The sequence below is a fragment of the Lonchura striata genome, chromosome 3 (assembly GCF_046129695.1).
Source record: "Lonchura striata isolate bLonStr1 chromosome 3, bLonStr1.mat, whole genome shotgun sequence".
Lineage (NCBI taxonomy): Eukaryota > Metazoa > Chordata > Aves > Passeriformes > Estrildidae > Lonchura > Lonchura striata.
In genome coordinates this window covers 28,962,690-28,984,085 of record NC_134605.1, presented here as the reverse complement: position 1 = coordinate 28,984,085, position 21,396 = coordinate 28,962,690, and the positions used below count along the sequence as shown (strand labels likewise).

The 21,396-nt window shown below is 39.3% G+C and overlaps 1 protein-coding gene across 1 annotated transcript in view; it reads left to right on the top strand.

The window, feature by feature from the left end:
* Positions 1-3,116: 3,116 nt before the first annotated feature.
* Positions 3,117-21,396, top strand: part of GLP1R (glucagon like peptide 1 receptor) — a 59,097-nt gene continuing 40,817 nt past the window's right edge. Inside the window, exons 1-3 of the mRNA XM_021550451.3 lie at positions 3,117-3,404; positions 7,779-7,875; positions 9,107-9,217. Of these exons, the coding sequence (XP_021406126.2) occupies positions 3,117-3,404; positions 7,779-7,875; positions 9,107-9,217 (496 nt within the window). The remainder of the gene's footprint in view (positions 3,405-7,778; positions 7,876-9,106; positions 9,218-21,396) is intronic.

The following is a 21,396-nucleotide window of genomic DNA, read 5'->3' as shown; positions in this document are numbered from 1 at the left end:
CAGAGTAGAATGATTTTAAATAGAAAGAAGAAATTATTTTGTTATGAGAGTTAGTATGGTAAACCACTGGAACAGAAGATGTGTGTGTCCCATCCCTGGAAGTGCTTAAGCCCAAGTTAGATTGAGCTCTGAGCAAACTGATCTGTGTGAAAGATGTTCCTGACCACAGCAGGGATATTGGAAGTAGATGATCTTTAAATGTCTTTCAACCCAAATAATTCTATGATTCTGTGTTACTACTGAATAAAATGCTGAGTTGCTCTTCCAGTAGCCTAGGCTGAATTTTTTTCTAAATCTGTGAGTGTACCTATGAAGTTCTGCTCTCATTTTCAGCTTTATAAATTCTGTTCCTCCTTAGTGTTCTTCAACTCTCTTTGTTCATTCCTTGTTGTTACTAGAGCTATACCTTGTGTATCTGTCTAAAAATACATGCTAAACTATTACATTTTGCTTGCTCTGTTGTACAACTGCATTAATAACAGTCCTCTGCTAAAGAGCACTTCAGAAAGCATATATCTATATTTGCAGTGCACAGTAAAATCTCCTTGTATGATAATGTAATTCTCATGAGTGCTGCACGCTGTCTTGTTGGATTGCTTTCTTTTCTCCAAGAGTTTGTGTTATAGTTGCTTTTGTATTTTGTATTTTTATTCTGTCCCTCTGCGTAGTTGCTCAGTAATTGTCTTCTGGCATTTTTGAGTGGCTCATGTAATACATCCTTGACAGGAACACTTACCAGAACAGATGAAAGACATTGTAATGAAAATAACATTTTCAGATAACAGCTACTGCCAATCTAAATGTGTACATGCCTGAAAATTGAGGATATGGATTAATGGGTCCTAGAGTCACCAAAGACAAAAATCTTTCCAGCCTTGAGAAGTTCTTTGTGGGACAAAAGAACTCTGGTAACTGTTCTTGTCCCAGATCTGTCCATCACTGGAGACACAAACATTAGAAACTTGAACCCTATAAACACGGGTTTGCACTACATTTTCAGACTATCTTATTTGACCTACAAGAATTTGATTTTATTTATTTCTCTATAAGGTGATGCTAAATTTTGTAGCATGCTGAAATGTTAGGCTTTACTTTATTCCCTTTATTTTGAAACTGTATACTATGCAAATTGATTTAGATCTTTAAAAGTTTGCTTTGACATTTATGTATCTGAATGCCAAATACTTTGTATTGATCCAGAAAATTACAGTGCCAAGAGATATATTTCTTACTGAGATGCACCTTGTCAAAACAAGATTTTCAGGGTTGGGAAAACTGGTTATTTTCAAAGCACAAATGAAAGATCCCAGAATGGACCTGGAGCATTTGGTCCTGAAATGGAAACCCTTGTGGTTAGGGCTGAACTCTCCTTCCTGCTCAGACAGTTCATTTGGAATGATTGGTGGAACAGTCAGCTGAACTGGGAGCTCCCTGGGCAGAAATACCAAGAAATAGGAGTATGCTGTAAATCAGTTTTGGTTTTGTTCTTTAAAATGGTTTATCTGAGATTCTGTGCATTCTGTATTTCTAGACCTTTAGGAGATGCCTGTGTTTATTCTTTTTTTCCTTAATCTAGTAAGAACAGGTCTTAAGAATGGAGGGAGTGGGAGATGGGAATGAGATGGTGGTGATAAATGCTCTTATAGGTGCTATTACAGGCTGCTGTAGAATTGAGCTAGACAAATCTTCCTTCCTTAGCTGTGTAGGTGTATAAAAGAGAAAATAAAAAGGCGGGAAGGCCAGGATGAGGGACTGTGTGGTGCAGTGGTCCTTTTCAGGTGAGAGAGAGGAATGCTGAGATTCAGCCACTGGTTCAAAACAAACAAAAAGAACAACAGCAACAAACACCAAAAAGAAAACTGGGCTAAGCAGATATGAAGAGGCAGACAGAGGAGTCTGTTTTGTGTGTTGATCATATGTGTCTAATGAGTGTTTCCTCTTGCAGCTGTGAGTTCAAAAGCTTGATGTCATGGAACTAGAAGTCAGTGACAGAACAGAGGGCTTTCCATGCTTGGACAGATGGTGAAACACTGTTCTCAAGATTTGCCTTTATTGAAGTCCTGAGACTTTTTGTTTTTCTTCAAGGACTTAAAGGACTTCTGCTGTAGCCTAAGGGCAAGAACAGCTGGCAGGTGTCACCAGGAAGTTTATCCCTGAATTCAGTAGCTCCTTTTGAGGGAACTAATTTTTTGCTTTCCACTAGCAAGGATGATGATGAAAAGAATCTTTCTGATGCTCCTGAGCTTCTGAAATAATTGGTTCATTAGTAACTAAGAAACAGAAGCATTTACAGGAAAAGCTCCGGAAGCTGGTTTCGCTCTGAAAGATAAGTTGGTTTGATCCTGTTTGTTTTTCTGAAGGGTGAGGAATTTGTACCGAGTGATCCAACCACTGACAAAATATCTTGTAAAATATGAGTTGGGAAGCATAATTAGTATTATATCATCTGATCAGTCAAGCAGCCCTACAGAAGGGACTGAGAGTAATGACTTTATCTCAGAGGGTCACTTAGTGATGCATAATGTCAAATGACTACATTAAACTTGATACTGGACAACATAATGTGGTAAGAGAATGTGACAAATACAGATATCTAGGGAATGTCAGTCCTGAATTATCATCTAATTTATGATCTCTATGAAATGATACTTCTTTTGAATTATCTATAGTAGAGATCATTTTTTGATGCATCTTCTCATTTGGCATAGCTTCAGTTCTTAAAGGAGAGCAACTGGACTGCAAGATGTTGCACATAATGGATTTAGATTAACTTATTGCATAGAGGTTGAACTAAGTAGTTACAAAATTGGGTTGAATATAATCTTTTTGGGAGAGTGAGGGTTGAGCAATAAAACCTTCTCCCACACTAACACACTTCCAGAATGTCTTTGGGTCTTCAAGAAGTGTTGTACTTGGACTGATCCTCAACAGGATTGTTTTATGATGGCATGAGCAGTGAATCAAATAACTCTGTTAATACCAAGTTCAGTACAGTACATTTCAGTAAAGCTTTGGATACTGTCTCTCATGGGATCCTTCTGGACAAAATGTCCAGCACACAACTGGATAAACACATCATGCAATGGGTGAGCAACTGGTTCATGGGTTGGGCACAAATGGTTACAGGGAATGGACTGGCATCCTACTGGGGACCTGGCACTAGTGGTTCTACAGGTATCCTTGGCCTGTTGTTTTTCAGCATCTTCAGAAACAGCTTAGACTCAGGACTGGAAAGGATACTAAGCAAGTCTGCAGACATACAAAACTGGGAGGAGCTGTTGACTCTCTTGAAGTCAGAGGCCCTGCAGAGAGACCTCGACAAATCAGAGGGCTGGGCAATCACCAACCACATGTTCAACAAGGGAAGTGCTGGATTCTGCACCCAGAATGGGGGAACCCTGGCTGTAGGGACAGACTGGGGAATGAGATGCTGGAAAGCAGTGGCACAGAAAGGAACGTGGGGCTCCTGGTTGATAGCAAGCTGAACATGAATCAGCAGTGCCCTGGCAGCCAGGATGGTCTGAGCATGTCCTGAGAGCATCAGGCACAGCATCACCAGCCATGCAAGGGAGGAGATCATCCTGCTCTGCTCTGGTGTATTGATGCAAACCTTTATCTTATGTTACCTAACTGATGATTTGTTAAGATCTGTATTATACCAGAAAAATTGTCATAAGTCAGAACGAGCAAAAGGCTTGTAATGTATAATCTCCACCTGTCTTGGAATTAGTTGCTGTGCTGATCCTGAGCAGAATAGCATTGAAATAATGTCTTCTTTTGGGCTTTTCAAAAAAGGGCCATGAAGTTTAAAAGTAATTCACTAATTCCCTTCTGAGCTAAAAGGCAGTAGATATAATCTGATTCCTCCTCTCGCAAGGTAGATATGACAGCATTACTATCCAAGTGAAGAATACCAAGGCTGTGCCAAATGGTTGTTCAATGCCAGGTTCCTTATAGTTTGCTTTTGAAGATTAAGATTAGCAATTTGAAGGTTCCAGTGATTGTAATGTGAGGCTTTAGCAGCAAGGCAAAGTCTTGCTTGTTATCCTGAAATACTAAAAACATGAAAAAGTTGTAGCGTAAGTGGTCCTGTTTAAAAAACAGACAAGCAAAGACAAAAGAAATGTAACTGTAAGGAGGAGTTTCTCATTCTGTTGCATGTGAGACCTTATATGTGGTGGTGGGAGAAGAGAGAAGATAATCCCAGGGAACACCAGTTGCCTCTGAAGCTCTGAGAACTCTCCTTTTCACTTTAATACCATTTCATGGTGCATTTTGTCTTGAGGCTTTATCCACTGTATGCTCAGATTTCACTGTATTAGAATATTGCTTTTGTGGCATTGATCACCTTGGATCTGTGTGGATGCTGCTTTTTGTTTCAGCAGGAATAGTTTCAAAGATGTTGAAAAGTGATTCAAATGCTTACTTTTACAGTAGGGCCTGTGAAGACTAATGATGGCTATAGAAAGTGCTTTCCTATGAAGGTGTTAAGGATTTGTAAAGAATTCTGACTGCAGAATGTTAAATGTGCTAATTTGGAGCGTGCTCACTAGAGATGAATTGCACTTAATTGTATACATACATCGAGAGACTCCCAGTCTCTGTCCTCTTGACTTGTCCTAATTTTTCTTCATTTGTTTCATGCTCCTTAGGCTACATCATCACTCACCTCCTTAATGTCTTTCATCCATTCATGCCTTTTAGCTTCTCCACCTTAACCAGTCAGCTGTGTTTCCATCTCCTCTGCTATCCTTCTGTGATATATTTTCACCATAGCAAAACTACTTCTGTTTTTCCACCCATGGTTAAATATAACAGGAAAATAACCTGGAGTAAACCCACAACTACATGCAATGCAATGAAAACAGTTCTGGCTTTAACAAAGCTATGCATTTACCATTTGCTCCAAATTTTAGGTACTAACCTAGGAACCTTGGCTTGTATACTTCCATTTAGTACTTTGTTGCAGAAGGCTTTAAATAACTTCTCAAGAAAATACAGTATCTCATATTTGAATAACTACACATATGGTAAATCTGTGGCACTGTGTAACTTGTGATTCTTGTTTGTGTGGGCCATAAGCTCTGAGAAATGGAAAGTAGAATATATTAAAATCAAGTTGAAGTCCATTTGTCAGACAACAAACTACAGTATTTAGCTGAGTAACAGTGAACTGTTGCATAGAGAGAACAAATTATGTAGTCTTAGAATTTACATTTTATTGTCTTATTGCAACAAACTATATATAATAGAAAACAGTCTACCAAACAGGTGCTCTCCATGGAAAGGCATGTCTAAATATTTCACTTTTATAGTTTGCTAGTCTCCTTTGTAGAGTTGTCTTCTCACATGATGAAAAATCAGTATAAGTAGAATGCTTTTACTTTTTCATTAAATTACAGAATAGAGGCTTGCTTTTAAGCTGTAATTAAAGCTGGTTGTTCCTGCATTCATGAAGGCAACAGATGAAAGCTTGATTTAGAAAAATTCCTTCAAAGCTCCCTGACTCCAAAAGAGCTACTTTTCTTAGTGTAAGCAATTTTTAGGATATTGTCAGGATATTTTAAAAGGTAGAATCTTGTTTCTAAATAAAACTCTGTATGCATCTGTATCTTGTATTGATTTTAAAAGCTAACTTTGGATTAACTGGATGTAGTCATCAACATGCTTGATCAATAGTTACTTTTTGGGAAGATATGTGATATTTAGTAACTTCTTAAATTATACTGAATTTTAATTAAAGTATTCATCCTGAAAATGTTCCTTTTAATTCCTTTATAGAGTGTTAACCTAGTGATGAGAGGATAGTGAAACAGTCTTGTGTAACTTCAATTAACCACCCTTATAAAATGAAGACCTTTAAATGATTCTCTGATTCTAAAAGATATATAACCTAAAAGTCACTTTGTAAAGATGCTTGGAGAAACTTAAGTTTGAAAACTGATTCTCTGCCTGTATTCAGGTCATCTATTGTTACTCAGCCTACATGGATAAGTAAATGGTGATTTAATTACTGTTTATTTGTTTCTCTACACACACCTGTAGATTTATTTTAGGTGATGTTTTCTTTCCCCTTCAGGTATGTTGAGCATAGATTGCTATGCTACAGGTTTGTTTTTCCATTCATTAGAATCCATTTGTTTTACAAGAGACAGACTTTGTAGCATTTATTGGCATAGATAAGGTGATTTAAATCAGTCAAACAGGGTCAGAGTTTCCAAGATCTACAGGCTTGTGCTTGTTTTGACTTCAGGGGGAGCTGACTAAATCCTTCTAAAATTATGGCCATGAGGCTCTGGCTACAAGTTATAGGTACTGACTCTTGAAGTACAGGTATCTACTAAATGTTGTACTTTTCATCACATATGCAAGATCATATTTGTAATTAAATGTACTAGATTAATCCAGGCAGAAGCATTATGCATATAGTGCTTGTTTTATTTATTTTCAAATGGGTTTTCAATTGGAAGGATATAAAAGAAGAGGACTTGAGAGGTCTTTTCTGTTCTTTTATACCAAGGTGATTGCACTGGTGTCTAAATTTTAGTTGTATTGGCTGTAGTGGACAGAATTCAGTTTGACTTTCCTGATATGCAGTAGAGTTTTAAAATTGCTTCTTCATTTTAAAATTATTCTTCCCATACTCTGGTTTTATTCTAACCATCTGGAAAAAGTTTAGAAGCACAAATGGAAAATAAAAATTAGCAATTGAAGCTGGGAGGGTAAAACTGCAAGGATTATTTACTTTCATGCTTCACTAAATAAACTGATTGGCATCTGGGATTAAATGAACTTCCTTCCACTTGCAGTATTAGTGTGTTGAACCATTAGGTTTGTGCTTTTGATTGTATGTCTGAGACATCCATGGTGCTTTCTTTTGAAAAAGAAGGATGAGTTACTTTCATTGTTAATCACTTACAGCCTCCTAATCCAGATATTTAAACTTGGTTTATATGAATACAAAGAGGGGGGAGAAGGAGTAATGTCTCTACTCAAGTACAGCGAGTAAAACTAGATCTCTGTGAGCCAGGTAGGACATCTGCTAGGGCTCAGTGAGCAGCCAGCCCTGAGTTAGCTGCTCACTCTAATAACAACCAAGTTCCTTTGTCCTCAGATCAAGATTGTACATATTTTTCCCCTGCCTTGTCCCTACTTGGGGTAGCTGATGGTGGAACCTGCAGCCTGTCAAAATGTGCAGAAAGGAGGCTCCACATCTTTCTGCATTTGCAGGAAAAGTATGCAGAATGAAGAGAAAAGCTGTTCATCAAAGGGAAAAAAAAGCTGGAAAAGCTTTCATGCACATTTTGGTGGAATGCTTGAGAACATCCACTGAATACAGTGAACTAACTTGTTTTCATTTATGGGAAAGCAGAAATACTGCTGTTGGAAGAAAAAAAACCCCTTTACTAATAAAGGACTTACTGTTGTCCCTGTCTTTTCATAAGATAATAAATCACAAAACTGGCATGTTTAAGAGAGTAAGGTTAGTTCAATGTGGGTTTCAGTGAGGATATGGTATAGTTTGTGAGGTTTTTGTTTCCTTGTGGTGCACATAGAAGGGGTTTTTTTTGTTTTGCTTTTTTTGGGTTTGTTTTTTTTTTTTTTTTTTTTTTTTTTTTTTTGAAATTTGGCAAATATAAGCATTGTTGTCTGCCCTTTGTGATAAGCAGTGCTGTTCTGGCTTTTTGTAGTCATTTTCATACTCACCTGCTGACTTTGCATGAAAAATGCTACAGTTTAAACCCCTGCAGTGTCTGAAGACTTGTGATTTCTTTCAGAGCTCAGATGGGTCCCTCTCTGATGTTGTGCAGAAATGGAAGGAGTATCAGCTCCAGTGCCAGAAGTACTTGTATGAGACACCCCACATTGTGGCAGGTAAGCTGATTTGGTAGGGATAGGATGTGTTATTTTTTAAAATGCATGATAGCACTAGCAAGGCAGTGATTATGAATTTGAAAATACTTCTTTCTGGTCCATTGCTTCTTTATCCCATTTGCTCCTGCCTGCTCTCTGTGGAGCTCTTCCCTCTACTGGGGGGAAGTGTTTTATGGAGCAATTTCCTTGTAAAGATGTTTGTCCTTAGGTCCAGAGTGTTATGCAATGGCAAGTGGTAGCTGTACCATATCAAACAGTCGCTAATGTAATAGACCTGAAACTTCTTTGTGTCAAGGTGTTAGGAAATCTGGGAACCATGCTGTTCACATTGTGGGTTGTAAAGTTGGTATAAGCTATTCCAAGCCTTGTAAAATGCTGAAATGGTTTTGGAAAAAGCAAGTGACTAAAGGAGAATGTAGGAGGAATTTGTCTTAAGTGTTTGAGCTGCTGTAATATGCTGAGAGCATTTGTGATGTGCCAGCATTGTGGTGTTTAGAGGACAAGTGGTGACTTGTCAATAATGCTCACAATTGGACACCATGCGGCCTCTCCTCTGCTTCAGTGCTGTTGTGACAAACTGAAGATGTGTCTAAAGGTGTGCCTGTGAAGAATTCTTTCAAAACTGTTAATATTCCTTGTCTTAACTACATTATTATGTCAGAGTGAGAGCAGTAGCTGATGACAATGGCAGGGACACATTCATCTCCCTCTGCTACATTATTCTGTTGAGCAGTTGAGTGCTGCCCTCTAAGAATGATAGTTTAATGAATCTGAAGTAGAAATATTTTCATGTTGATGAAGTTGTAATGCAAAGTTATGGTTGTATGTGGGTATTTCATTGGTGGACCTATATATTAGGGTAGACTTTCCAACTGCATGTATTTGAACTATTCTGAGGAATTATCTTTAGTGTTCATAGTAGGAATTATTTTAAATTAAACTGTGACAAGTAAGGATGTAAAAAAATGATAGATAAATTAATACTAATCCATTATTTTCTTGTCTGTTGAGTCAGTGTAAGACCCTAATCTGTTCCTTAGTTCCTTCCTGAAACAACAGTTTCCTGTGGGAAGATAAACATACTTTTTGGATAAATAAATGTCATATAATTCCACATCAGAGCTTAAATGCGTGTGTCTGTATTTCCTTTTATATTCTGCTCTGCAGTCTTTTCCTTCCTGTTGTATTAATACAAGGCAGGGGCATGGGCCTCCCTTCTCTCTCTCTGCAGAAGGCAAGTTCTGCAACAGAACATTTGATGATTATGCCTGCTGGCCAGATGGACTGCCTGGCACCTATGTGAATGTGAGCTGCCCCTGGTATCTTCCCTGGGCTAATGCAGGTAAGAGCCTTTCCTTGTATGCACAGCTTTTAACCAATACTATTTTCCTTGCCCAGTCTTAGCAAAGACAAGATTGGCTTAAATGTCTGTGAGTGCAGTCAGTTCTCTGTAACATAAAAATAGGAACTGATAGTAGTATGATACATTATTTATCTCTGTTTAGCAGGAGAAGATGAAAATGAGAGAACAGACACTTAAAGGTTGTGTTTAATTTGGATATTTCTTGCTCTCATCTGGTTTTGCTGCTTGGATAGTGGTGACTATTAATAACAGCCTTCAGTAAGCATACAGGTTTATCTAACAATGATAATGGCTTAGTTGGAAAACAGAGATAAAAGTAACAAAGGTAACTGGTGCATCATCATGTAGAAAATACAGATGGAAAAGTCTAAAGTGAAAGTGTTTTGTGCTGCTTCCTGAGATAAACTTATTTCTCAGAATACAGTGAGATGAAGGCATTTTCAGTGGTTGCAAAGACTTCTATGAAGGACTGAATGGCACCTTTAGATTTTACAGCCTTACGTGCATGTACACTTGAAGACAAGGCATATTAGATAAATTTGTCTAGCATTTTGTCTTTCAAACCAGTGACTTGTACAGCTTATTCTTTATTAAGACCTTTCTATGCTTTGAAGTCTAAATGAAACAGTTTATTAGCCAGCTATGGCAGTGTGGAGAATTGGCTTTGGCTTCTGTGAAAGGACAGAGGATATTAGTTAATAAGGAAATATAGTTGTGATTGATGGGTGCAAAGTGTATGGTGTATTTATGGAGAACATGTTGTGTTGGTATGGAAGGATATCAGGAATGATAAAGAGAAGGGATGGGATAGTCAGAGATTAATTAAATGTAATATGGGACCTGAGCATAATACAAATAGCATGAAATAAGGGGTGGGGATGATCTTGGGTCTGGCTGAGTTGTTGATGACTTTATTCACAACAGCCCTTGCTCAGCGTAAAAGCATTTGCTCCAAGCCTTGCCCAAGGCCAGCAAGCCTGGGGGTCTGCATGAGGTTGGGAGATGACATAATTGGGACAGCTGATCTGATCTGACTAAAGGGATATTCCTGCTCTATGATGGGGTTGGCAGTAAAGCTCAGGGAAAGGATGAAGAAGAGGGAGAAGTGAGTAGAGGCATTCATGATGGTGTCTTCCCACATAATGGTTATCCATGCTGAGGCCCTGCTTTCCAAGATGTGGCTGGATGTCTGCCTGCTAATGGGAGGCAGTAAATAAATTCCTTATTTTGATTTACTTGCATATGCAGCTTTTGCTTTGCTTATTAAACTGTCATTATCTTGAAGGGCTGGTGGTGTGTGTGTGTGTAAATCCCCACACTTAAAACAAAATGTCACCACAACACTGACAAAGGTTAAAAATTTATGCATACAACACTACTACACCCCTTGGCCCTTCACTGCTTTATAACCACAAAAGATTCCCTGTAGTCGTACCCCTCTGTGGTAACATCCAGTCCCAGTTTTATCACTACTTATTTATCTTGACCAGCAAGATATTACATCTTTGCTTTTCTGCTCCATCCTGTTGAGGAGGGAAAGCAGCCAGGGTGTGTTTTGCAGGCCATCAGTCAGTTTACCTCATCCACCATGGAAGCACAGGGGCTGTAAAGAAGGCTCTGCCCTGGTGCCTGCAACATCTCCTCACTTCACCTCTGTCTTCTCTGAGCGTAGTGCTCTGTACAACGCTGTTTCTCACACTTTTTTTCTCACCCCTCACTGCCAGGCCGTGTTTGGATCTTCCTTGCATGTTTTCTCTGAGGTGCCATGGTCTAGTTTATGAGGTGGTGTTAGTTCATGGGTTGGACTCAATGATCTCAAAGGTCTTTTCCATCCTAGTTGATTCTGTGATCTTGGCTGAGGAGCTCAGCTGTGCCCTGCAGTGGGTCTTTGGAACCAGTTGTATCCAGCATGGGACAGCTTCAGTCTCTCCTTGCAGAGGCCACCCTTGGGTTACCTCTTCAGCCTTACCTGCTTTCCTAAGTGACTTAAGAAGTTAAAATGCTGTTTGCTAATCCTCCTCAGGTTGTTAAAGATGTTATGCTTTTGGAATGGATAAACAATCTTTTTCAAGTGTATGAAATTAATATTTACCTCATAATTAACATAAAATGACTAGGATATGGCAGAATTTTTTCATAATGCTTTTCTGTCTGAATACCTAAAACCCTTTACAGACTTTAATTTCTTTCCTCTAAACATATTTATTTTCCATCTTTAAGACCCTCGACTTCCAACTGCTCTTGAAACCACTGCTGGAAAAAGCCATGGTTTAATGCAATACTGCAGATTAATAAATTACTTGAATGTGCAATGTCTTTCATACTTTTGGAAGTAAGTTTTTTTTAAAAATTAATTATCCTGAAAATGGTGTTTGTTTCAGTGAGAAGAGCAGCATTTTGTAAACTCCTTGCTAGGGAGAATTGCAAAACACTTCAGAAAATCATTAAACCCTTGGATTTGTTCCCTTGTTATGCAAATTGTGCATATACCTCAACTTCTGTTTTAGCAGCGAGGAATAAGAACAGAACGAGGAGGCCTTTCACTGTCCAGTATAAGACAAGAAGTTTGTATCTGTGCCAGGTATGCAATTTAGGAGTCTGAATTACCATCACCTGATAGGATTCCATGACATCTTGTGGAGTCTTGTTCAACATGAATGCTAATGTGCCGTGCTCCTGCCCCAAATGAGCTGCTGTGATGAAAAGGTAATAATGGCTTTTTAATGGAAGATTGAGAACAATAGAAAATTGAATACCCTATGATTTGAAGTGGTCACTAAAGGATGTTTATTACTTGTTCTTGCTTAGCCCCCTACTTTGAAACTTGAAATAGGTTCTAGCAATGCACAACTTCCATCTCATCTCCTGGAAATGGAGAGGAGGAAAAGATGAGATGTTGTTTGGGAAGTACCTTCAAAACATATTCAGGGAAGGTCATCAAATATAAAGTGCTTCAGCCAAGTGTACTCAAATATTTAAGACTGCTGCTCCCTTGACTAGGAGTCAGGTTTTCAAGTTTGTAGAAAGCCTTGCTGGGGGTTTACCCCCAGAAATCCCCTGGAAATTGAACTGAGTCACTTGAAACCAAATGCTGCTTATCATGGTGTACTGAAATGAAGGAAGGATTGAGTCTGAGTCTCTTCATGATTTAACCAGTTTGGTATAAAAATGTAGAAGAGCTGGAAGCAGGAAAAGGTGATCTAGGAAGCATACACTGGTCATTAAAGGATAACATTGGGAAAGCTATAGCCCACCCAGAATCTTATCAAGTGAGATGAAGAGCAACAAAAAGGGCTTCTAAACAGATATGAGGAAAAAATCTGGATCCACTGCTGAGTGCAGCAGAAGAATCTTCAGCAAAGAATGGGGAAATGACTGAACTATTCACTGCCTTCATCATGGCCTTTACTGGCAAAACTGACTTTTAGCAATCTGAGGCCACTGTGATCAGTGATAAAGTTGGAAGCAATGAAGACTTACTCCAACTGGATGAGGATCAGAATATAGAACACTTTCATGCGGCATACCCAAATCCACAGCAATTGGTAGGATATGCTGATGAGTGGTGAATAAGCTGATTTAATACTGATGTGAGGTCATCCTTGAATATCTTTGAAAGGTCATAGCAATTGAGGGCGATTCACTACTATCTTCAAGAAGTCCAAGGAGGCAAACCTTGGGAATTACAGGTAATTTGCCTTCTGTCAGTTCCAGGCAAGTAACTGAACAAATAATCCTAGGAATGGTTTCCTAGCACTTAGAGGACAAGAAGGTGATTAGGAGTAGTCAGTATAGGTTTATGAAGGTTAAATCATGCATGATGAACCTGATAAGAGAGCTAGCCTGGTGGCTAAGGGAAGAGCAATGAAGGGTTTATCTTGACTTTAGTAAGACTTTTGACACAGGCTCCCATAACATCCTCCTTGACAAACTGATGAAGTGTGAATTAGACAAAAGGCTGAAAAAAGGGACTGACAGGAATCCTGTGAGGTTCTGCTCCTGGAGAGGAATAGCTGATTGTATCAATGCTGACTGCCTGGAAAGCAACTTTGCAGAAAAGGCCTTGGAGGTACTGGTGGACACCAAGCTCAGCATGAGCAGCAATGTGCCCTTGAGGCAAGGGACGTCAATGGCTTCCTGGGTTGTATTAGGGAAGCATTAGTGGCCGTTCAAAAGGATGATCCTTCCCCTCTAATCTGAGGGGTGACACATCTGGAGTGCTTTGTCTGGTTCTGGGCTCCCCAGTATGAGAGACATGGACTTCAGCAGGTCCAGCAAGTGACTAAAGCTTATTGAGGAATGGGAGGCTCTCTCTTATGAGGTGAGACTGAGAAAGCTGGTGTTCTTCAGCCTGGAGAAGAGAAGCCTCAGGGGAAATCTTATCAATGGGTATGCTCACATACTCAAATACAGAAAATTTCCTTTAAATGTAATTATTTTATGATTAGGTTTGTCAAATACTCTAGGAGAGATGACCCAGAGAGGTTCTAGAGTCTCTGTCCTTGAAGAAGGTGATCATAGCCTGTCTAGACATGAACCTGTGCAACTTGCTCTAGTTCCTTGCTGTATTTGGAAATATCCAGAGACTCAGTCCACTGTTGACTGCTTTGTGATTCTCTGTTTCTGTTAATTTTTTTTTATAAGATAAGTTTTGGTAACCAATTATTGTCAGTTGTTGCAAATTTCTGTTGGTGTCAGACAGAATGCAAGATGGGGAGAAGAATTTGCATGGAAAATATTTGGATAGCTGGAGCATTCCTTGGGGAATTCCAGGTTATGCAAACTATGCTTTAATAGCTTTTGCTGTTTGCATACCACTCTCATCCTAGTGGCTGTCAATCTTGAGCCTGCCCTTCTGCAAATCGCAACAGCAGATGTGGCCCAGCAGGTTGCCTGAAAATGGTATGAATAACTTTTTACATGCTCAGCAGGTATGTGAGTAATCCAACTGAACATGAGGTCAGTTCTTGTCCTTGTGTGATACCACAGAGCTGCTCACTGAGGTGTGATGTTCTTCTTGGTCCTCTAATGTGGCAGCTTCTGAATCCCTGTCTGTATTGTGGGCATGGTTCAGCAAGCAGTAGTGCTTTTTCCAGTTCTTTGGATTGCTCATTTATCTCAGGGTACAAGAGCAACTGCAGGCAGATGGCAATCTGTTCAGTGAGCAACTTGAGAGTTAATCTGGTGTCCAGTGCTGCATGCCTATTCAGACTTGTGTGCATACAGAGACTCAAGACCAGCCTTTTGCCAGACAAATGTGTGCAGGATGGGCTTACAGGTCTTTTGTGCTAAGGAATATGTACACTTGCAAGATTTTTCCTTACAAGATCACTTCCCTTGTGATTGCAATGTTTGTCTTCAGCCCTTTTTGAAAATGCTTCTTGCAAAGGCAGCCTATAAAGTACAGCACAATCAATACTGTCCCACTCATGTCAGATCTCTTTAGAAATGCTGATGCTGAGACTACTTTTTGTTGTGTTGCCTAGCAGGTGTGTCAGCATACTTGAAAGAGTCATTATTGGCATGCTGTCTGCAAGGATGGACTCTGAGGGCTGGGAATATGCTCATGATAATTGAATAGAAGAAAGATCACAACATTAGACCAAGATTTTATGGTTGAAACCATGTATGCCTGTACTGCTACAGACTTTTTTATGACAGGCAAATAAATTAAACCTGAATTTTTAAAGGAAGTTTCTTATTACAGGTTGCACTGAAATAGTGGGCATTCATTTGTCGGTGCACTTCTGAGGTATATTCTCAATGTTGGGTTATTTTCTCTTTCTTCAGTGGCACTGCACTGCTGTCATTTTTTTCATCTGTAGTTATGCAGCAAACTAGATTGGAAATTTCACCCAACTGAGATGCAGGGATTTTTCCTCATTCCTTTGAGTTTTGGGGTTTTCTTTCCTTCTCTCGTGTAGATTAGTTTCCTTATTGGTGTAATTGCAGCTGTATTAGCATTCACCTGCTTCAAGTATATTGCCCATTATATTATTTTCTTAAAATGAAATTGTGAAATAAAAATAATATAGGTATCTGGGTAATCAGTATTCCACTAATGCCAAAGTAGCTGAGGTTTAGAGTAGCCTCTGCTTCAGGTTAAATCATTGTCACTGGAATGAAAAATAGGTGGCTGATGTGTCTCACATCACAGGGGTTGGTATCCTGGCAAATTAGGAGCCCAGACACTGCAGGGCTGCAGCTACATGGCAAGAGTTCATAAAGTCATCTGTGTCCCTTGAGAGCTATATAAAATTGCTTTATGCATCTAGTGAGGGAGTTCTTTCTTGTTTCTTGACAGCAAGAAGCAGGATCATTGAGGCAAATGGAACATGGAAGGGAATCTAATTTTGGTCAAAGTATTCTGTTCAGGGCTCTGTAGGGAAATTCTTAAATTTCATCTTTGGGGAGATTTCTTGGTTTTCAAGTGTTATTTTTAAATGCTCAAAATATGAAGGGAAATGTGTAGACTATCAAAACAAGCACATTTTTCACTTCAGCATGCCTTGCTTCCCTAGCCCCAAAAAACCCAAACTAAAGCAAAGCTTTTTATTTTTTGCCTGGCTATACAACTTTGAAAGAGCAAGCTACAGAAGTTTCTCAGATCTGTGAAAGCTATTTCACTCTAGCTCTGTTTGGCTTTTATTTGTTCTTATGCAACTCCCACTTAGGGCATGTCTTTGTGGGGAGATGCTGAAGTAGCAGGAGGGAGGTTGTTGTTCAGTAAAGTTGCCGGTGCAGATTTTGGCCCACAGCCAGAGCTTGTTGAAGGCAAATTTTCTCTACTTGTGGCTGACAGAGTTGAAGCTTTTGCTCCTGTATGTGAAGCCCATTCAGGTTTTGATAACACTGAAGTTGCACCAGGTAAACTTTGCACACCTTGCTATCCACTTTGTACTTGGAGAGATTGACAAGTTCTGGGGCTGTAGCTGTCTTGAAGCCCAATCAGTGCAGAAGCATTGAGGGGAGCAGTAGGGGCTCCTTTAAGCGATGATGGGCACCTTGCCTCACTGGCTGTGTGCTTTTTCTTGTTACCTTCTCATAATTGAAGGCCAGCTGCCAGTAACACATGTGGATTTGGAAACTGTGGAGCTGCACAATTCATCTTGTAATTATGCCTCCTCTGGGGTTCTGATATTTTATTGTTTAACAACACTAAATCCTTTTTAATTAAAAAACCTTCCAGAGGTACTAGTTTCAGACAAGAGTTGGGTGAACAGTAGCCCCATCAGTCGCTCCTATATGCACTGGATTGCACCAAGGCTGGCTGTGGACTTGCATCACAGATGTGGCTGTTGCTCAGATCTCTGCTCACAATCTGAAATCTTGGAATGCTTTTGTTTCAGCTTAGAACATGTTTCTGGTTTTGAGGGGTCTGGCACCTGAATTAGATTGATGTTACTCTGTGTATCTTGCTATGGCACAGTAGTGAATTTTGAAGCAACCTCTGTGCTGCTTGCTGAGACTGATTTAGTTTGAGCAGCTTTGGTGTCTGTTTCTTTGGAGGAAACTAAGCCAGAAGCTATACCCCAGGAGTGCATTGGATTCTTTTCAGTCCCGGAGGGAGGCATATAATAATTTGGTTGTACTACTATGAAGTCTTCCATAACAACCATATACAAGCCTTTCGGGGACTTCTGCACTACCAAGATCTCATTAAATTGTAATGTTTCTTGTGCCAGGTAAAAGTCCAGGTGGCTTGTATGCCTTAATTGATGTTGTCCATGAGGCTTCAGTGCTTTGTAGTTCCCTATGCTCTCGAAATCTACCTTTCTGCTAGTTTGAAATAGTTTTCTTTGTTTACTTAATAACTTCAATTGTCATCCACCTTTGCTTGAATCACTGTCTCCTATAATTCACTTTATTATCTGTATTACCCTCGCTTTACTATGTTAGTGTTGCAATGGTGACACCTGCTCCTTTGTTCTCCCAGATCATGAGGTAAAGTAGAGCCTGGGGACCCTTGGAAACAACATTGATTTCCAGCCTGTGACGTGAGAGACCTGAAAGTCTCTCTGGTGGCAGACTAACCCAGCAGAAATACCAGATGACCTCTGATAGTAACCTTGTGGCTTCCTCTGGCTGCTGGAGATGGAATCAGTATGATTAAATCGTGGAGATATCTGGCACCACAGCTGTACTTCACATAATAATTTTGCCCAGTCACAGAGACTGTATGAGCTGAGCTTCACATGGGGGTGTGGAAATGCAGAGGTCAGACTGTGTTGCTGCTCTGGAGTACTGTCAGTTGCAAGAAGATATCAAAGTCAGATCTTTCTCATTTTCCCCTGCTGTAACCTAGATTCGAGACCCTCTTCCAGCACTCCTCATTTTCTCTCTGGTGGCAGAATATCTTTTCCTGATGTGTCATTAGGTAGGGACTCATAGGTGGAAGTGGGGTCTAACCTTGGAACTCTGAAGTATCAGAGGTTAGCAGTTTAACCATGAGAATTTTATGATTGTTTAAAGCAATTTCCCTAGGGTTATGAGATATAGGCTAACCTTATTGTGGTGCAGCAGAGATCATGGAAATTGTCTGCACAGTCCCCACTCAGCCTTAGTGTCATTAGTCTTGGCTGTTGCTTAAATCATTAATTAATACCTTCCTTCTTGTGTGGTGCATTTCTTTTCCCAAGAGTGTAATTGTACTTACACAATTATGCAATTGTAATGGTATCACGTACAGCAATATTGAAGATTCCATTTCCTGCTACACAAGCAGGAAAACCAAAAGTTTGAACTGAATTTATATGATCCCAAACTAAATCTGTCTTTGACTGGGAGAAGGAGAAGGGCTGAGGAAGAAACCAGAACCTTGTTGTGTTTGTCAAGGTGTTGCCACAATTGCTTTGTATCTGTGACATGCTGTACCGTGACACAGGTTAGAATCATACGTAGAATTCTGCCTCAGCAGGATTTTGTGTCATTGCTCCTGGGTGCCTTAACCATTGGAAAAGCTTCTGCAGGCAATCTTTTGTTAAATGTGATTTAGAACCCTTCTCAACCCCTTGCTATCAAACAGGGTTGGTGTTCAAGCATCTGCACTCCCAAGGCATCTGCTGTGCTGCAGGATTAAATCCAATGTCCTGGTCCTCTTCCCTTTCCCTTTCCCTGAGTTCCATTTGCAAGCTGTTCAAACACAGAGGGAGAAGGAGTTTGGGGACAGAGTGCCATAGTGCCAGAAAGAAGCAAAAACATAAAAAAAAAAAGATGTTTGATTTTGTTTGTGAAACCTCTTATGGATAACAGTGCTGTGATGGTGAAACTCTTAATGCTGCCTGTGCAAAGCAAACCAAAGATACTCTGTTGCTTTTTAGAGAACTCTGTGGAAAACCTACAGCTGAGGACCTAGGCATTTGTGTGAGAATTTTCCTTCAGACAGTTTTTGAAGTTATGTGCATGGTAGGAACATTTGGTTCAAGGGACCAAGTTAAACCTTGTGTGGTTTCATCTCTCTCACTTTTTGTTTAATCATCCAGCTTTGCAGTTTGAGATGGTCTTTTAAAACGGAGACAGCAGATGTCTTTGTGAGTATGTAGTTTAAGTACCTGCTTACCTTTTTTCATGCAAGAAAATAAATTTCACGTCAACTATTGGATACTCTGAAGATTAGACATTTTTAAATTTTCTTCCCTTATTTGCTTTAATAAAACCAAGCTTCCAGAAAGTTCTCAATAATGCTGAAAAAGGTGTGATCCTTTTTCAGTGAAAAATGTTTCTTTGCATTTGCTAACCCATAAGCAATTCAAAATTTATATTTCCTTGCACCAGAAGCTGTCTCAAGCTAATTGGCAATTTCAGTTTGTTTAAAGTAATAATTAAAAAAAAAATCTCAGTCTTTCAAGTTCACCTCTGTCTCTGTTTGTCAATCTCCATCTGGTAGTATACTAGAGAACTCTGAAACATATGTTGCTCATCTCAAGGGTTGATATAGGGGCTGTTGGCAGAAATAATTTTTAAAATCATTAACAGATAGATGTTATTAACATGCATTTGTTTTGGGCCACATGGCAATGCCATTCTCAGTTTTATCAATTTTGCTTAAGTAAAAGAAACAGCTTTTTAAAGAAACTGATGCTTAACTTCAAATTGAGGTGCACACAATAGAGCAGTGACATATGACCTTCCACTTGGGCTGAGGTGTGACTTTCTGAAGGGACAATCTCTGTAGGAAAAGCTCTCTGCTCCAATTCCTTTCCTGCCGCAGCCAAAATACATCAAATGTGTTATAGAACAGGAAACTTTGCACATAGTCAGACATTGAAACACTTATATGTGTGATGGAAGCATGATGTTCATATGTCAGTATAGATCTGGTCACCTGAGACCTTCTAGGAAGAATTATGATTTTTGCACTGCTGGAGAAGCCTGCTGTAGGATGTCAGCTTGCAGTGTCTGTGGGAGTTGGAGCAGTTGGCAGGGCTGTATGTTTTCCAGAAATTTCTTAGTTATAACTGTATCATGGTTTTTGTTTAAAGTAATTCCTTGAAATGCACTGTCAAGGATGTCAAGCCACACCTCAGAAAAGACATAGCTGAGCTTCATTTTGTGAGTGCTTGAGATATTTCCTACAGCTGATCTGGCCATGAATAATGCCTTTCAGTAAGAAATGAACACCATCAGACCCAGCTGCAAGGAAGAGATGGACTGTCTCTGTGCCTTGTCTATGCTAGTCTAGCAGGTAGCTAAATATGTTTGATATCTTAGACTTCATCTGTGCTCTCATTACATACTTGCATAACTGAAGTTATCTACTTGCTTTTATTTGTTTTCTGTACCAGTGCACTCTTAAACAGAGTGACCTCAAAACTTTCTTCAGGTTACTTATGCCTAAGTGCTTGCAGTTTTTAATTGCTGTGGATGAGTAAAGTGAACTAATTAAGGGTCTGAATAAACAATGGTGTTTGTGTGTGCTATATAATTAAATGCCTTGCTGAAAACAGACTATTAACTTTCAGTTTGCTTAAATGTTGCTAATTAGTAAAATATTTGTTGTTTTGTTGTTTTTTTTTTTCCCCAAGTCCCAGAAGATGTGCCTGAATAGCTGATCTTAAAACAGTATAGGTGGAGAGCAACTTGCCCATATGGCTCACTTCTTCCTCTCCTTTTCAGGAATTCCTGGCACTTCCCTTGGGCTGTGGGGAAGACTCCTCTCACATCCAACCTATGTGTGTCCTCTCACCTAACAGTGTGTCCTTTCACCTAACAGATATGCTTCTGATGTGGTAGTGATCTTAAAGGTTATTTATTTTTCCAATATCCTCAGTTAAATTTTGTTGTAGATACAAACCAATCTACGTATATATGTGTGTATGTAAGTGCTTTATTTAAAGGCAGCTGAGTCTTTGCCTCTATCTTAGTAGCTTTGTGGTTGATTTTTTTATAATTTCATTTGACAGAGTAGTGCTGCAAAAAAATGTGGACTGACTTAAAAGGTGTCTGAATGCAAGTCTAATTATAGAACATCCTCCCTTTCATGCCATTTTGCATGTGCTACTTTAACTTGAAAATACACTAATCTTTACAAGGATTATACTTCTTAATCATGCACACAGTTTTATTTGTTTAGAAGTATTATTTTCTACTTGCATGTTTTATTGGTGACTTTCCCCTTGAGAGTTTTCTGTCATAGAGTAGATTTTTCCTGAGATACAAGGTCCCTGGTATGAATTTTCAAAGTGTTTAATCCTCCTCAAATGCTCCAAATATTAACAGTTAGGATTCCCATACATCACTTTAATAATAATAAATAAATAAATAAATAAAGCTTTTCTGGGCAATGTTTATGAGAGAACTTGGGTACATGATTTGTTTGGTGACAAAAATAATGCTGGTTGATGCCTGGTCAGACTCATACGACTTTCTGGTTCTAATTTACTTTTTGACAACTGGAATGAACAAAAATTAATTAGGCAAGAAAAGGATCAAGTGCTCAATGGTATATTTCCTCAGAAGGCAAAAAACTGGCTTACATGTGCAAAAACTGCCTGGTAATGGTCCTGGAGTTTAATAAGGCAGGACACCAACAATTCCTTTAAACAGAATGAAAGCATGGGTAAAATGTGGGAACTATTGTGGTTGTGTAACTGGTGAATGACAGTGGGCCTAAGTTTTTTTAAATGTGAGATAGCATTGGCAGTGAATATTCATGGGAA